Source organism: Lagopus muta, chromosome 35 (assembly GCF_023343835.1).
Source record: "Lagopus muta isolate bLagMut1 chromosome 35, bLagMut1 primary, whole genome shotgun sequence".
Classification (NCBI taxonomy): Eukaryota; Metazoa; Chordata; class Aves; order Galliformes; family Phasianidae; genus Lagopus; species Lagopus muta.
Genome location: NC_064467.1, coordinates 51,553 through 65,720, shown reverse-complemented (window position 1 = coordinate 65,720; position 14,168 = coordinate 51,553). Strand labels below are relative to the sequence as shown.

Sequence of the window (14,168 nt, the reverse complement as noted above, 5' to 3'; positions counted from 1 at the left end):
CACTTGGGACATTGGGGTCATTGGAGGCTTTGGGGGCATTGGGGTCAATGGGGGTCAATGGGGGTATTGGGGTCAATGGGGACTTTAGGGTCTGTGGGGGCATTGGGGGCCAATGGGGACATTGGGGTCAATGGGGGCAGTGGGTTCAATGGGGACGTTGGGGTCAGTGGGGGCTTTGGGGTCAATGGGGTCAGTGGGGGCTTTGGGGTCAGTGTGGCATTAGGATCAATGGGGACATGGGGATGAGTGGGGACATTGGGGGCAGTGGGGTCAATGGGGGCAATGGGTTTAATGGGGACGTTGGGGGTCAGTGGGGTCAGTGGGGACACTGGGGTCAATGGGGGTCAATGGAGGTATTGGGGTCAATGGGGGTCATTGGGGTCAGTGGGGTCAATGGGGACATTGGGGTCAATGGGGGTCAATGGAGGTATTGGGGTCAATGGGGGCACTTGGGACATTGGGGTCATTGGAGGCATTGGGGACTTTGGGGGCATTGGGGTCAATGGGGGTATTGGGGTCAATGGGGACATGGGGGTCAATGGGGGCAATGGGTTCAATGGGGACGTTGGGGTCAGTGGGGGCTTTGGGGTCAATGTGGCATTAGGATCAATGGGGACATGGGGATGAATGGGGACATTGGGGGCAGTGGGGTCAATGGGGGCACTGGGAACATTGGGGTCAATGGGGGCACTGGAGTCTATGGGGTCAGTGGGGACACTGGGGTCAATGGGGACTTTAGGGTCAATGGGGTACATGGGGGTGAATGGGGTCAATGGAGGTATTGGGGTCAATGGGGACATGGGGGTGAATGGGGTGAATGGGGACTTTGGGGTCAATGGGGACATTGAGGTCAGTGGGGTCAATGGGGGCATTGGGGTCAATGGGGACTTCGGGGTCAATGGGGTACATGGGGGTCAATGGGGGCGTTGGGAGCATTGGGGTCAATGGGGATATGGGGGGTGAATGGGGTCAGTGGGGTCAATGGGGACATTTGGGTCAATTTGGGGCCATTTTGGGTCCAATTTTGGGTCCAATTTGGGGACATTGGTGACACCAGAACCCATTGGGTCCAATTTTGGGTCCAATTTGGGTCAATTTGGGGCCATTTTGGGTCAATTTGGGTCCATTTTGGGTCTAATTTGGGTCATATTGGGTCTAATTTGGGCCATTTTGGGTGTTTTTGGGGCCATTTTGGGGCCAATTTGGGGACATTTTGGGGCCATTTTGGGGCCAATTTGGGGACATTGGTGACACCGGAACCCATTGGGTCCAATTTTGGGTCAATTTTGGGTCAATTTGGGACCATTTTGGGTCAATTTGGGTCCATTTTGGGTCTAATTTGGATCAATTTGGGCCATTTTGGGGCCTTTTGTGTCCAATTTTGGGCCATTTTGGGGCCATTTGTGTCCAATTTGGGGGCCAATTTGGGGACCTTGGTGACACCAGAACCCATTGGGTCCAATTTTGGGTGAATTTTGGGTGAATTTTGGGTGATTTTGGGTGAATTTTGGGTGAATTTGGGTGTTTTTGGGTGAATTTTGGGTGAATTTGGGTGTTTTTGGGTGTTTTTGGGTGAATTTTGGGTGTTTTTGGGGCCCCGCAGGGCAGCGAGGCGGAGGTGGGGGAATCAGAATCGGAGATGGAGGACGAAACCTTCAACCCATCGGAGGAGGACTATGAGGAAGAGGAGGAGGACAGCGATGAAGATTATTCCTCTGAGGCCGAAGAGTCGGGTGAGGAAAGCAAAGAAAATCCCCCAAAATCGACCCAAAATGACCCAAAAATTGGGGTTCTGGAGGCCCAAAATCCCATAAATTTGGCCCCAAAAATTGAGGCCCCAAAGACCTGAAATCCCATCAATTTTGACCCAAAAAATTGAGGTTCTGAAGACCCCAAATCCCATCAATTTTGACCCTAAAAATTGAGGTTCTGAAGACCCGAAATCCCATAAATTTGGCCCCAAAAATTGAGGTCCCAAAGACCTGAAATCCCATCAATTTTGACCCAAAAATTGAGGTTCTGAAGACCCAAAATCCCATAAATTTGGCCCCAAAAATTGAGGCCCCAAAGACCTGAAATCCCATCAATTTTGACCCAAAAAATTGAGGTTCTGAAGACCCCAAATCCCATCAATTTTGACCGAAAAAATTGAGGTTCTGAAGACCCCAAATCCCATCAATTTTGACCCAAAAATTGAGGTTCTGAAGACCAAAAATCCCTTAAATTTGGCCCCAAAAATTGAGGTCCCAAAGACCTGAAATCCCATCAATTTTGACCCAAAAATTGAGGTTCTGTAGACCCCAAATCCCATCAATTTTGACCCAAAATTGAGGTCATGAAGACCCAAAATCCCATAAATTTGTACCCAAAAATTGAGGTTCTGGAGACCCGAAATCCCATCAAATTTGGCCCCAAAAAAATTGAGGTTCTGAAGATCTGAAATCCCATCAATTTAGACCCAAAAATTGAGGTCCTGAAGACCCAAAATCCTTTAAAATTGGCACCAAAAAATTGAGGTTCGGAAGGCCCAAAATCCCATCAATTTAGACCCAAAAATTGGGGTTCTGAAGGCACAAAATCCCATCAATTTGGCCCCAAAAATTGAGGTCCCGAAGACTCGAAATCCCATCAATTTTGACCCAAAAATTGAGGTTTTGAAGACCTGAAATCCTTTAAATTTGGCCCCAAAAATTGAGGTTCTGAAGACCCCAAATCCCATCAATTTTGACCCCAAAAATTGAGGTTCTGAAGACCTGAAATCCTTTAAATTTGACCCCAAAAATTGAGGTTCTGAAGACCTGAAATCCCTTAAATTTGGCCCCAAAAAATTGAGGTTCTGAAGACCCAAAATCCCATAAATTTGTACCCAAAAATTGAGGTTCTGGAGACCCGAAATCCCACAAATTTAGACCCAAAAATTTGGGATTCTAAAGACCCCAAATCCCATCAATTTTGACCCTAAAAATTGAGGTTCTGAAGACCCAAAATCCCATCAATTTTGACCCAAAAAATTGAGGTTCTGAAGACCCGAAATCCCATCAATTTTGACCCAAAAATTGAGGTTCTGTAGACCTGAAATCCTTTAAATTTGTACCCAAAAATTGAGGTTCTGGAGACCCAAAATCCCATCAATTTTGACCCAAAAAATTGAGGTTCTGAAGACCCGAAATCCCATAAATTTGGCCCCAAAAATTGAGGTTCTGAAGACCTGAAATCCCATCAATTTTGACCCAAAAATTGAGGACCTGAAGACCTGAAATCCCATAAATTTGGCCCCAAAAATTGAGGTTCTGAAGACCCGAAATCCCATAAATTTATACCCAAAAATTGAGGTCCCAAAGACCTGAAATCCCATCAATTTTGACCCAAAAAATTGAGGTTCTGAAGACCCGAAATCCCATAAATCTTGACCCAAATATTTGGGATTCTGAAGACCCAAAATCCCTTAAATTTGGCCCCAAAAAATTGAGGTTCTGTAGACCCCAAATCTCATCAATTTTGATCCAAAAAATTGAGGTTCTGAAGACCTGAAATCCTTTAAATTTGGCCCCAAAAATTGAGGTTCTGGAGACCCAAAATCCTATAAATTTGTACCCAAAAATTGAGGTCCTGAAGACCTGAAATCCTTTAAATTTGGCCCCAAAAAATTGAGGTTCCAAAGACCCGAAATCCCATCAATTTTGACCCAAAAATTGAGGTTCTGTAGACCCCAAATCCCATCAATTTTGACCCAAAAATTGAGGTTCTGTAGACCCCAAATCCCATCAATTTTGACCCATAAAATTGGGATTCTGAAGATCTGAAATCCCATAAATTTGGCCCCAAAAAATTGAGGTTCTGAAGACCTGAAATCCTTTAAATTTGGCCCCAAAAATTGAGGTTCTGAAGACCCGAAATCCCATCAATTTTGACCCAAAAAATTGAGGTTATGAAGACCCAAAATCCCATAAATTTGGCCCCAAAAATTGAGGTTCTGAAGACCCGAAATCCCATCAATTTTGACCCAAAAAATTGAGATCCCAAAGACCTGAAATCCCATCAGTTTAGACCCAAAAATTGAGGTTCTGAAGTCCTGAAATCCCATCAATTTTGACCCCAAAAACGACGTTTCCACGACCCCAAACCCAGCGGTCGGATCCCAAACTTTGGGGTCGTCCCCTGCAGGGTGGATTTGACCCAATTTTGCCCTTTTTCACCCCAGAATATTCCAAGGAGTCGCTGGGCAGTGAAGAGGAGAGCGGCAAGGATTGGGATGAGCTGGAGGAGGAGGCCAGGAAAGGTGTGAAGGGGGCGGGTTTGGGGTCTGGGGGGTCAGTGGGGTCTATGGGGTCATTGGGGGCATTGGGATCAATGGGGGCATTGGGGTCAATGGGGACTTTGGGGTCAATATGGAGATTGGGGTCAATGGGGGCATGGGGGGCATTGGGGTCAATGGGGGCATTGGGGTCAGTGGGGTCAATGGGGGCATTGGGGTCAATGGGGACATTGGGGACATGGGGGTCAGTGGGGGTCTTTGGGGTCAATGGGGATGTTGGGGTCAATGGGGGCATTGGGGTCAGTCGGGTCAATGGGGACATTGGGGCCAATGGGGGCGTTGGGGTCAGTGGGGGCGTTGGGGACATTGGGGTCTGTGGGGTCAATATGGAGATTGGGGTCAATATGGAGATTGGGGTCAAAGGGGTCGATGGGGACATTGGGGTCAGTGGGGGCGTTGGGGTCAATGGGGTCAATAGGGGCAATGGGGTCAATGAAGGTCAGTGGGGTCAATGGGGGACTTTGGGGGTCTATGGGATTGGGGTCAATGGGGGGATTGAGGTCAGTGGGGTCTGTGGGGACATTGGGGTCAGTGGGGTCTATGGGGTCATTGGGGGGCATTGGGTTGAATGGGGGCATTGGGTTGAATGGGGTCAATGGGGACTTTGGGGTCAATGGGGTCAGTGGGGACATTGGGGTCAATGGGGTCAATATGGAGATTGGGGTCAATGTGGAGATTGGGGTCAAAGGGGTCGATGGGGACATTGGGGTCAATGGGGGCATTGGGGTCAATGGGGACTTTGGGGTCAATGGGGTCAGTGGGGACATTGGGGTCAGTGGGGGCATTGGGATCAGTGGGGCAATAGGGTCAGTGGGGCCTATGGGGAACTTTGGGGTCTATGGGATCAGTGGGGACATTGGAGTCAATGGGGTCTATGGGGAACTTTGGGGTTCTATGGGGAACTTTGGGGGTCTATGGGGTCTGTGGGACCAATGAGGTTCATGGGGGACTTTGGGGTCAATGGGGTCTATGGGGGACTTTGGGGTTCTATGGGGTCAGTGGGGTCCATGGGGACACATTGGGGTCAGTGGGGGACTTTGGGGTCTATGGGGTCCATAGGGTCTATGGGGAACTTTGGGGTCATTGGGGTCTATGGGGACTTTGGGGTCTATAGGGTCAATGGGTTCCATGGAGTCTATGGGGAACTTTGGGGTTCTATGGGGTCAATGGGGTCCATGGGGACACATTGGGGTCTGTGGGGGACTTTGGGGTTTATGGGGGACTTTGGGGTTTATGGGGTCTATGGGGGACTTTGGGGTCTATGGGATCAATGGGGTGCATGGGGTCTGTGTGGAACTTTGGGCGTCTATGGGGTCTGTGGGACCAATGGGGTTCATAGGGGACTTTGGGGACTATGGGGTCAATGGGATCAATGGGGTCTATGACTTTGGGGTCTATGGGATCAATAGGGCCATTTTGGGGTCTATGGGATCCATGGGGTCTGTGGGGAACTTTGGGGTCTATAGGGTCAATGGGGTCCATGGGGTCAATGGGGACACATTAGGGTCTGTGGGGTCAATGGGATCCATGGGGTCTATGGGGAACTTTGGGCTCTATAGGGTCAATGGGGTCCATGGGGTCAATGGGGACACATTAGGGTCTGTGGGGTCAATGGGATCCATGGGGTCTATGGGGAACTTTGGGCTCTATAGGGTCAATGGGGTCCATGGGGTCAATGGGGACACATTAGGGTCTGTGGGGTCAATGGGATCCATGGGGTCTATGGGGAACTTTGGGCTCTATAGGGTCAACGGGGTCCATGGGGTCACTGGGGTCCATGGGTCTCTGGGACCAATGGGGTTAATGGGGGACTTTGGGGTCAATGGGGTCTGTGGGGAACTTTGGGGTTCTATGGGGTCAGTGGGGTCCATGGGGACACATTGGGGTCAGTGGGGGACTTTGGGGTCTATGGGGTCCATAGGGTCTATGGGGAACTTTGGGATCATTGGGGTCTATGGGGACTTTGGGGTCTATAGGGTCAATGGGTTCCATGGAGTCTATGGGGAACTTTGGGGTTCTATGGGGTCAATGGGGTCCATGGGGACACATTGGGGTCAGTGGGGGACTTTGGGGTTTATGGGGGACTTTGGGGTTTATGGGGTCTATGGGGGACTTTGGGGTCTATGGGATCAATGGGGTGCATGGGGTCTGTGTGGAACTTTGGGCGTCTATGGGGTCTGTGGGACCAATGGGGTTCATAGGGGACTTTGGGGACTATGGGGTCAATGGGATCAATGGGGTCTATGACTTTGGGGTCTATGGGATCAATAGGGCCATTTTGGGGTCTATGGGATCCATGGGGTCTGTGGGGAACTTTGGGGTCTATAGGGTCAATGGGGTCCATGGGGTCAATGGGGACACATTAGGGTCTGTGGGGTCAATGGGATCCATGGGGTCTATGGGGAACTTTGGGCTCTATAGGGTCAATGGGGTCCATGGGGTCAATGGGGACACATTAGGGTCTGTGGGGTCAATGGGATCCATGGGGTCTATGGGGAACTTTGGGCTCTATAGGGTCAATGGGGTCCATGGGGTCAATGGGGACACATTAGGGTCTGTGGGGTCAATGGGATCCATGGGGTCTATGGGGAACTTTGGGCTCTATAGGGTCAACGGGGTCCATGGGGTCACTGGGGTCCATGGGTCTCTGGGACCAATGGGGTTAATGGGGGACTTTGGGGTCAATGGGGTCTGTGGGGAACTTTGGGGTTCTATGGGGTCAGTGGGGTCCATGGGGACACATTGGGGTCAGTGGGGGACTTTGGGGTCTATGGGGTCCATAGGGTCTATGGGGAACTTTGGGATCATTGGGGTCTATGGGGACTTTGGGGTCTATAGGGTCAATGGGTTCCATGGAGTCTATGGGGAACTTTGGGGTTCTATGGGGTCAATGGGGTCCATGGGGACACATTGGGGTCAGTGGGGGACTTTGGGGTTTATGGGGGACTTTGGGGTTTATGGGGTCTATGGGGGACTTTGGGGTCTATGGGATCAATGGGGTGCATGGGGTCTGTGTGGAACTTTGGGCGTCTATGGGGTCTGTGGGACCAATGGGGTTCATAGGGGACTTTGGGGACTATGGGGTCAATGGGATCAATGGGGTCTATGACTTTGGGGTCTATGGGATCAATAGGGCCATTTTGGGGTCTATGGGATCCATGGGGTCTGTGGGGAACTTTGGGGTCTATAGGGTCAATGGGGTCCATGGGGTCAATGGGGACACATTAGGGTCTGTGGGGTCAATGGGATCCATGGGGTCTATGGGGAACTTTGGGCTCTATAGGGTCAATGGGGTCCATGGGGTCAATGGGGACACATTAGGGTCTGTGGGGTCAATGGGATCCATGGGGTCTATGGGGAACTTTGGGCTCTATAGGGTCAATGGGGTCCATGGGGTCAATGGGGACACATTAGGGTCTGTGGGGTCAATGGGATCCATGGGGTCTATGGGGAACTTTGGGCTCTATAGGGTCAACGGGGTCCATGGGGTCACTGGGGTCCATGGGTCTCTGGGACCAATGGGGTTAATGGGGGACTTTGGGGTCAATGGGGTCTGTGGGGAACTTTGGGGTTCTATGGGGTCAGTGGGGTCCATGGGGACACATTGGGGTCAGTGGGGGACTTTGGGGTCTATGGGGTCCATAGGGTCTATGGGGAACTTTGGGATCATTGGGGTCTATGGGGACTTTGGGGTCTATAGGGTCAATGGGTTCCATGGAGTCTATGGGGAACTTTGGGGTTCTATGGGGTCAATGGGGTCCATGGGGACACATTGGGGTCAGTGGGGGACTTTGGGGTTTATGGGGGACTTTGGGGTTTATGGGGTCTATGGGGGACTTTGGGGTCTATGGGATCAATGGGGTGCATGGGGTCTGTGTGGAACTTTGGGCGTCTATGGGGTCTGTGGGACCAATGGGGTTCATAGGGGACTTTGGGGACTATGGGGTCAATGGGATCAATGGGGTCTATGACTTTGGGGTCTATGGGATCAATAGGGCCATTTTGGGGTCTATGGGATCCATGGGGTCTGTGGGGAACTTTGGGGTCTATAGGGTCAATGGGGTCCATGGGGTCAATGGGGACACATTAGGGTCTGTGGGGTCAATGGGATCCATGGGGTCTATGGGGAACTTTGGGCTCTATAGGGTCAATGGGGTCCATGGGGTCAATGGGGACACATTAGGGTCTGTGGGGTCAATGGGATCCATGGGGTCTATGGGGAACTTTGGGCTCTATAGGGTCAATGGGGTCCATGGGGTCAATGGGGACACATTAGGGTCTGTGGGGTCAATGGGATCCATGGGGTCTATGGGGAACTTTGGGCTCTATAGGGTCAACGGGGTCCATGGGGTCACTGGGGTCCATGGGTCTCTGGGACCAATGGGGTTAATGGGGGACTTTGGGGTCAATGGGGTCTGTGGGGAACTTTGGGGTTCTATGGGGTCAGTGGGGTCCATGGGGACACATTGGGGTCAGTGGGGGACTTTGGGGTCTATGGGGTCCATAGGGTCTATGGGGAACTTTGGGATCATTGGGGTCTATGGGGACTTTGGGGTCTATAGGGTCAATGGGTTCCATGGAGTCTATGGGGAACTTTGGGGTTCTATGGGGTCAATGGGGTCCATGGGGACACATTGGGGTCAGTGGGGGACTTTGGGGTTTATGGGGGACTTTGGGGTTTATGGGGTCTATGGGGGACTTTGGGGTCTATGGGATCAATGGGGTGCATGGGGTCTGTGTGGAACTTTGGGCGTCTATGGGGTCTGTGGGACCAATGGGGTTCATAGGGGACTTTGGGGACTATGGGGTCAATGGGATCAATGGGGTCTATGACTTTGGGGTCTATGGGATCAATAGGGCCATTTTGGGGTCTATGGGATCCATGGGGTCTGTGGGGAACTTTGGGGTCTATAGGGTCAATGGGGTCCATGGGGTCAATGGGGACACATTAGGGTCTGTGGGGTCAATGGGATCCATGGGGTCTATGGGGAACTTTGGGCTCTATAGGGTCAATGGGGTCCATGGGGTCAATGGGGACACATTAGGGTCTGTGGGGTCAATGGGATCCATGGGGTCTATGGGGAACTTTGGGCTCTATAGGGTCAACGGGGTCCATGGGGTCACTGGGGTCCATGGGTCTCTGGGACCAATGGGGTTAATGGGGGGACTTTGGGGTCAATGGGGGTCTGTGGGGAACTTTGGGGTTCTATGGGGTCAGTGGGGTCCATGGGGACACATTGGGGTCAGTGGGGGACTTTGGGGTCTATGGGGTCCATAGGGTCTATGGGGAACTTTGGGATCATTGGGGGTCTATGGGGACTTTGGGGTCTATAGGGTCAATGGGTTCCATGGGGTCTATGGGGGACTTTGGGGTCTATGGGATCAATGGGGTGCATGGGGTCTGTGTGGAACTTTGGGCGTCTATGGGGTCTGTGGGACCAATGGGGTTCATAGGGGACTTTGGGGACTATGGGGTCAATGGGATCAATGGGGTCTATGACTTTGGGGTCTATGGGATCAATAGGGCCATTTTGGGGTCTATGGGATCCATGGGGTTTGTGGGGAACTTTGGGGTCTATAGGGTCAATGGGGTCCATGGGGTCAATGGGGACACATTAGGGTCTGTGGGGTCAATGGGATCCATGGGGTCTGTGGGGAACTTTGGGGTCTGTGGGGTCAATGGGGTCCATGGGTCTCTGGGACCAATGGGGTTAATGGGGGACTTTGGGGTCTATGGGGCTTATGGGGAACTTTGGGGTTCTATGGGGTCAATGGGGTCTATGGGGAACTTTGGGGTCAATGGGGTCCATGGGATCAATGGGGGACTTTGGGGTCTATGGGGACACATTGAGGTCTATGGCGGACTTTGGGGTCTTTGGTGTCAAAATCCCCTTTTTTCACCCCTGGAAAACCCCAAAATCCCCTTTTTTTCCCCCAAAAAACCCAAAATCCCCCTTTTTTTACCCCAAATCACCCCAAAATCCCCTTTTTTCACCCAAAATCCCCATTTTTTCACCCCAAACCCCCTTTTTTTCCCCCGAAAATCCCCTTTTTTCCCCCCAAAACCCCCCAAAATCCCCTTTTTCCCCCCCAAAATCCCCCCTTTTTCCCCCCAAAATCCCCATGTTTTCACCCCCAAAAAAAAACATTTTTTCACCCCCAAAATCCCCTTTTTTCCCCCCAAAACAACCCCAAAATCCCCATATTTTCACCCCCAAAAACCCCAAAATCCCCTTTTTTCCCCCCAAAATCCCCTTTTTTCCCCCCATAATCCCCTTTTTTCCCCCATAATCCCTTTTTTCCCCCCCATAATCCCTTTTTTTCCCCCATAATCCCATTTTTTCACCCCAATTCCCCTTTTTTTCCCCCAAAATCCCCTTTTTTCCCCCCAAAAATCCCCTTTTTTTCCCCCATAATCCCCTTTTTTCACCTCAAACTCCCCTTTTTCACCCCAAAACAACTCCAAAATCCCCATATTTTCACCCCCCAAAACCCCAAAATCCCCTTTTTCCACCCCAAATCCCCTTTTTTTCCCCTGAAAATCCCCATTTTTTCCACCCCAAATCATCCAAAAATCCCCAAAATCCCCATTTTTTCACCCCAAAATCCCCATTTTTTCCCCCAAAATCCCCTTTTTCCCCCCATAATCCCCTTTTTCCCCCCCAAAATCCCCTTTTTTTCCCCCCATAATCTCCATTTTTCCCCCCATAATCCCTTTTTTTCCCCCCAAAATCCCCTTTTTTTTCCCCCCATAATCCCCTTTTTTCACCCCAAACCCCCATTTTTTCACCAAAAATCCCCTTTTTTCCCCCCATAATCCCCTTTTTTCCCCCCATAATCCCCTTTTTCCCCCCAAAATCCCCTTTTTTCCCCCCATAATCCCCTTTTTTCACCCCAAATCCCATTTTTTCACCCCAATTCCCCTTTTTTTTCCCCCAAAATCCCCCTTTTTCACCCCAAAACCCCCCCAAAATCCCCTTTTTTCACCCCAAATCACCCCCAAAATCCCCCTTTTTTCCCCCCAAAATCCCCCTTTTTTCCCCCAAAATCCCCTTTTTTCCCCCCAAAATTCCCCCAAAATCCCCTTTTTTCCCCCCAAATCCCACTTTTCCACCCCAAAACAACCCCAAAATCCCCTTTTTCACCCAAACTCCCCTTTTTTCCCCCAAAATCCCCTTTTTCCCCACAAATAACCCCAAAATCCCCTTTTTTTCCCCCCATAATCCCCTTTTTCCCCCCCAAAATCCCCTTTTTTTCACCCCAAATCACCCAAAATCCCCTTTTTTCACCCCAAATCCCCTTTTTTCCCCCCCCAAAAACCCACAAACTCCCCTTTTTTCACCCAAAATCCCCATTTTTTTTCCACCCCAAATCATCCAAAAACCCCCAAAATCCCCTTTTTTCACCCCAAAAACCCCAAAATCCCCATTTTTTCACCCATAATCCCCTTTTTTTCACCCATAATCCCCCTTTTTCACCCCAAATAACCCCAAAATCCCCTTTTTTCACCCATAATCCCCCTTTTTTTCACCCATAATCCCCCTTTTTCACCCCAAATAAACCCCAAAATCCCCCTTTTTTTCCTCCCATAATCCCCTTTTTTCACCCATAATCCCCCCTTTTTCCCCCCAAAAGCCGACCGCGAGAGCCAATACGAGGAAGAGGAGGAGCGCGGGCGCGGGAGGAAGAGGAAGGCGGCGACCCACAGCCTGCGTGGGGCCACCCCCAAAAAGAAGAGGAAGTGACCCCAAAACCCCCCCCAAAACCCCCCCCAAAATCCCCTACAAACCCCCCCCCCCCCATTTCGGACTTTACCGTTTTTGGGGTTTTTTCACCCAATTTTTTGGTGGTTTTTTTTTTGTTGTTGTTGTTGTTGTGGTGGGGAAAGAAAGGGGGGGGGAGGGGGGGGTTGGGGGGGGGTTGGTGGGGGGGTTTTTGGGGTGAGGGGGGGGAAAAGGGGGATTTGGGGCCCCAAAATGGCGGAAATTGGAGCCAAAATGGCGGAAATTGGACCCGAATTTTGGTCCAAAATGGTGGAAATTTGGACCCAAAATAGCAAAAATTGGACCCGAATTTGTCCAAAATGGCGGAAATTTGGCTCAAAATAGTGAAAATTTGACCCGAATTTGTCCAAAATGGTGAAGATTGGATCCAAAATGGCGGAAATTTGCCCCAAAATAGTGAAAATTTGACCCGAATTTGGTCCAAAATGGTGGAAATTTGGACCCAAAATGGCGGAAATTTGGACCCAAAATGGTGGAAATTGGACCTGAATTTGGTCCAAAATGGCGGAAATTGGGCCTGAATTTGGTCCAAAATGGCAGAAATTTGGCCCAAAGTAGCGAAAATTGGACCTGAATTTGTCCAAAATGGCGGAAATTTGGCCAAAATGGCGGAAATTGGAGCCAAAATGGCAAAAATTGGACCCGAATTTGTCCAAAATGGCGGAAATTTGGCCCAAAGTGGTGGAAATTTGGACCCAAAATGGTGGAAATTGGACCCGAATTTGTCCAAAATGGTGAAGATTGGACCCAAAATGGCTGAAATTTGGCCCAGAATAGAGAAATTTGGACCCAAAATATCAAAAATTGGACCCGAATTTGTCCAAAATGGCGGAAATTTGGCTCAAAATAGTGAAAATTGGACCCAAAATGGTGGAAATTGGACCTGAATTTGTCCAAAATAGTGGAAATTTGGACCCAAAATGGCGGAAATTTGGACCCAAAATGGTGGAAATTTGGACCCAAAATGGCGGAAATTGGACCCGAATTTTGGTCTGAAATGGTGAAAAATTGACCCAAAATGGCGAAAATAGGACCCAAAATGGTGGAAATTGGACCCAAATTTGGTCAAAATGGCGGAAATTTGGTCAAAATGGTGGAAATTTGGACCCAAAATGGTGGAAATTAGACCCGAATTTTGGTCTGAAATGGCAGAAATTTGGCCCAAAATGGTGGAAATTGGACCCGAATTTGGTCCAAAATGGCGGAAATTTGGCCAAAATGGTGGAAATTGGAGCCAAAATGGCAGAAATTGGACCTGAATTTGGTCCAAAATGGCAGAAATTTGGCCCAAAATTGTGAAAATTGGACCCGAATTTGGTCCAAAATGGTGGAAATTTGGACCCAAAATGGTGGAAATTGGACCCAAAATGGTAGAAATTTGACCCAAAATAGCGAAAATTGGACCCGAATTTTGGTCTGAAATGGTGGAAATTTGACCCAAAATAGCAAAAATTGGACCCAAATTTGTCCAAAATGGCGAAAATTGGACCCAAAATGGCGGAAATTAGACCCGAATTTGTCCAAAATAGCGAAAATTTGGCCCAAAATAATGAAAATTGGACCCAAATTTGTCCAAAATGGCGGAAAATTTGCCCCAAAATAGCAAAAATTGGATCCAAAATAGTGAAAATTGGATCCGAATTTTGGTTCAAAATGGTGGAAATTTGGCCCAAAATAGCGAAAATTGGACCCAAATTTGTCCAAAATGGCAGAAATTTGGCCCAAATTTGCCCCAAATGGTGGAAATTTGGCCCAAAATAGTGGAAATTGGACCTGAATTTTGGTACAAAATGGCGGAAATTTGTCCAAAGTAGCGAAAATTGGACCCCGAATTTTGCTCCAAAATGGCAGAAATTTGGCCCAAAATAGTGAAAATTGGACCCGAATTTTGCTCCAAAATGGCAAAAATTGGACCCAAATTTGTCCAAAATGGCGGAAAATGTGGCCCAAAATAGCGAAAATTGGACCCGAATTTTGCTCCAAAATGGCGAAAATTGGTCCCAAGTTTGTCCAAAATTGTGAAAATTTGCCCCAAAATAGCAAAAATTGGACCCGAATTTTTCCAAAAT

General features: G+C 49.4%; 1 protein-coding gene and 1 long non-coding RNA gene across 2 annotated transcripts in view; both read left to right on the top strand.

Annotated features, from left to right (window-relative positions):
- The window catches only part of SUPT16H (SPT16 homolog, facilitates chromatin remodeling subunit), a 57,822-nt gene extending 45,734 nt beyond the window's left edge, over window positions 1-12,088 (top strand). The window contains exons 13-15 of the mRNA XM_048930241.1: window positions 1,604-1,733; window positions 4,202-4,279; window positions 11,951-12,088. Coding sequence (XP_048786198.1) covers window positions 1,604-1,733; window positions 4,202-4,279; window positions 11,951-12,060 — 318 coding nt within the window. The 3' untranslated portion in view covers window positions 12,061-12,088. The remainder of the gene's footprint in view (window positions 1-1,603; window positions 1,734-4,201; window positions 4,280-11,950) is intronic.
- Window positions 2,460-3,087, top strand: LOC125686351 (uncharacterized). Its single transcript, XR_007373782.1, has 3 exons — window positions 2,460-2,651; window positions 2,788-2,833; window positions 2,971-3,087. It is a non-coding gene; the product is annotated as an uncharacterized LOC125686351 (long non-coding RNA).
- Window positions 12,089-14,168: the final 2,080 nt, after the last annotated feature.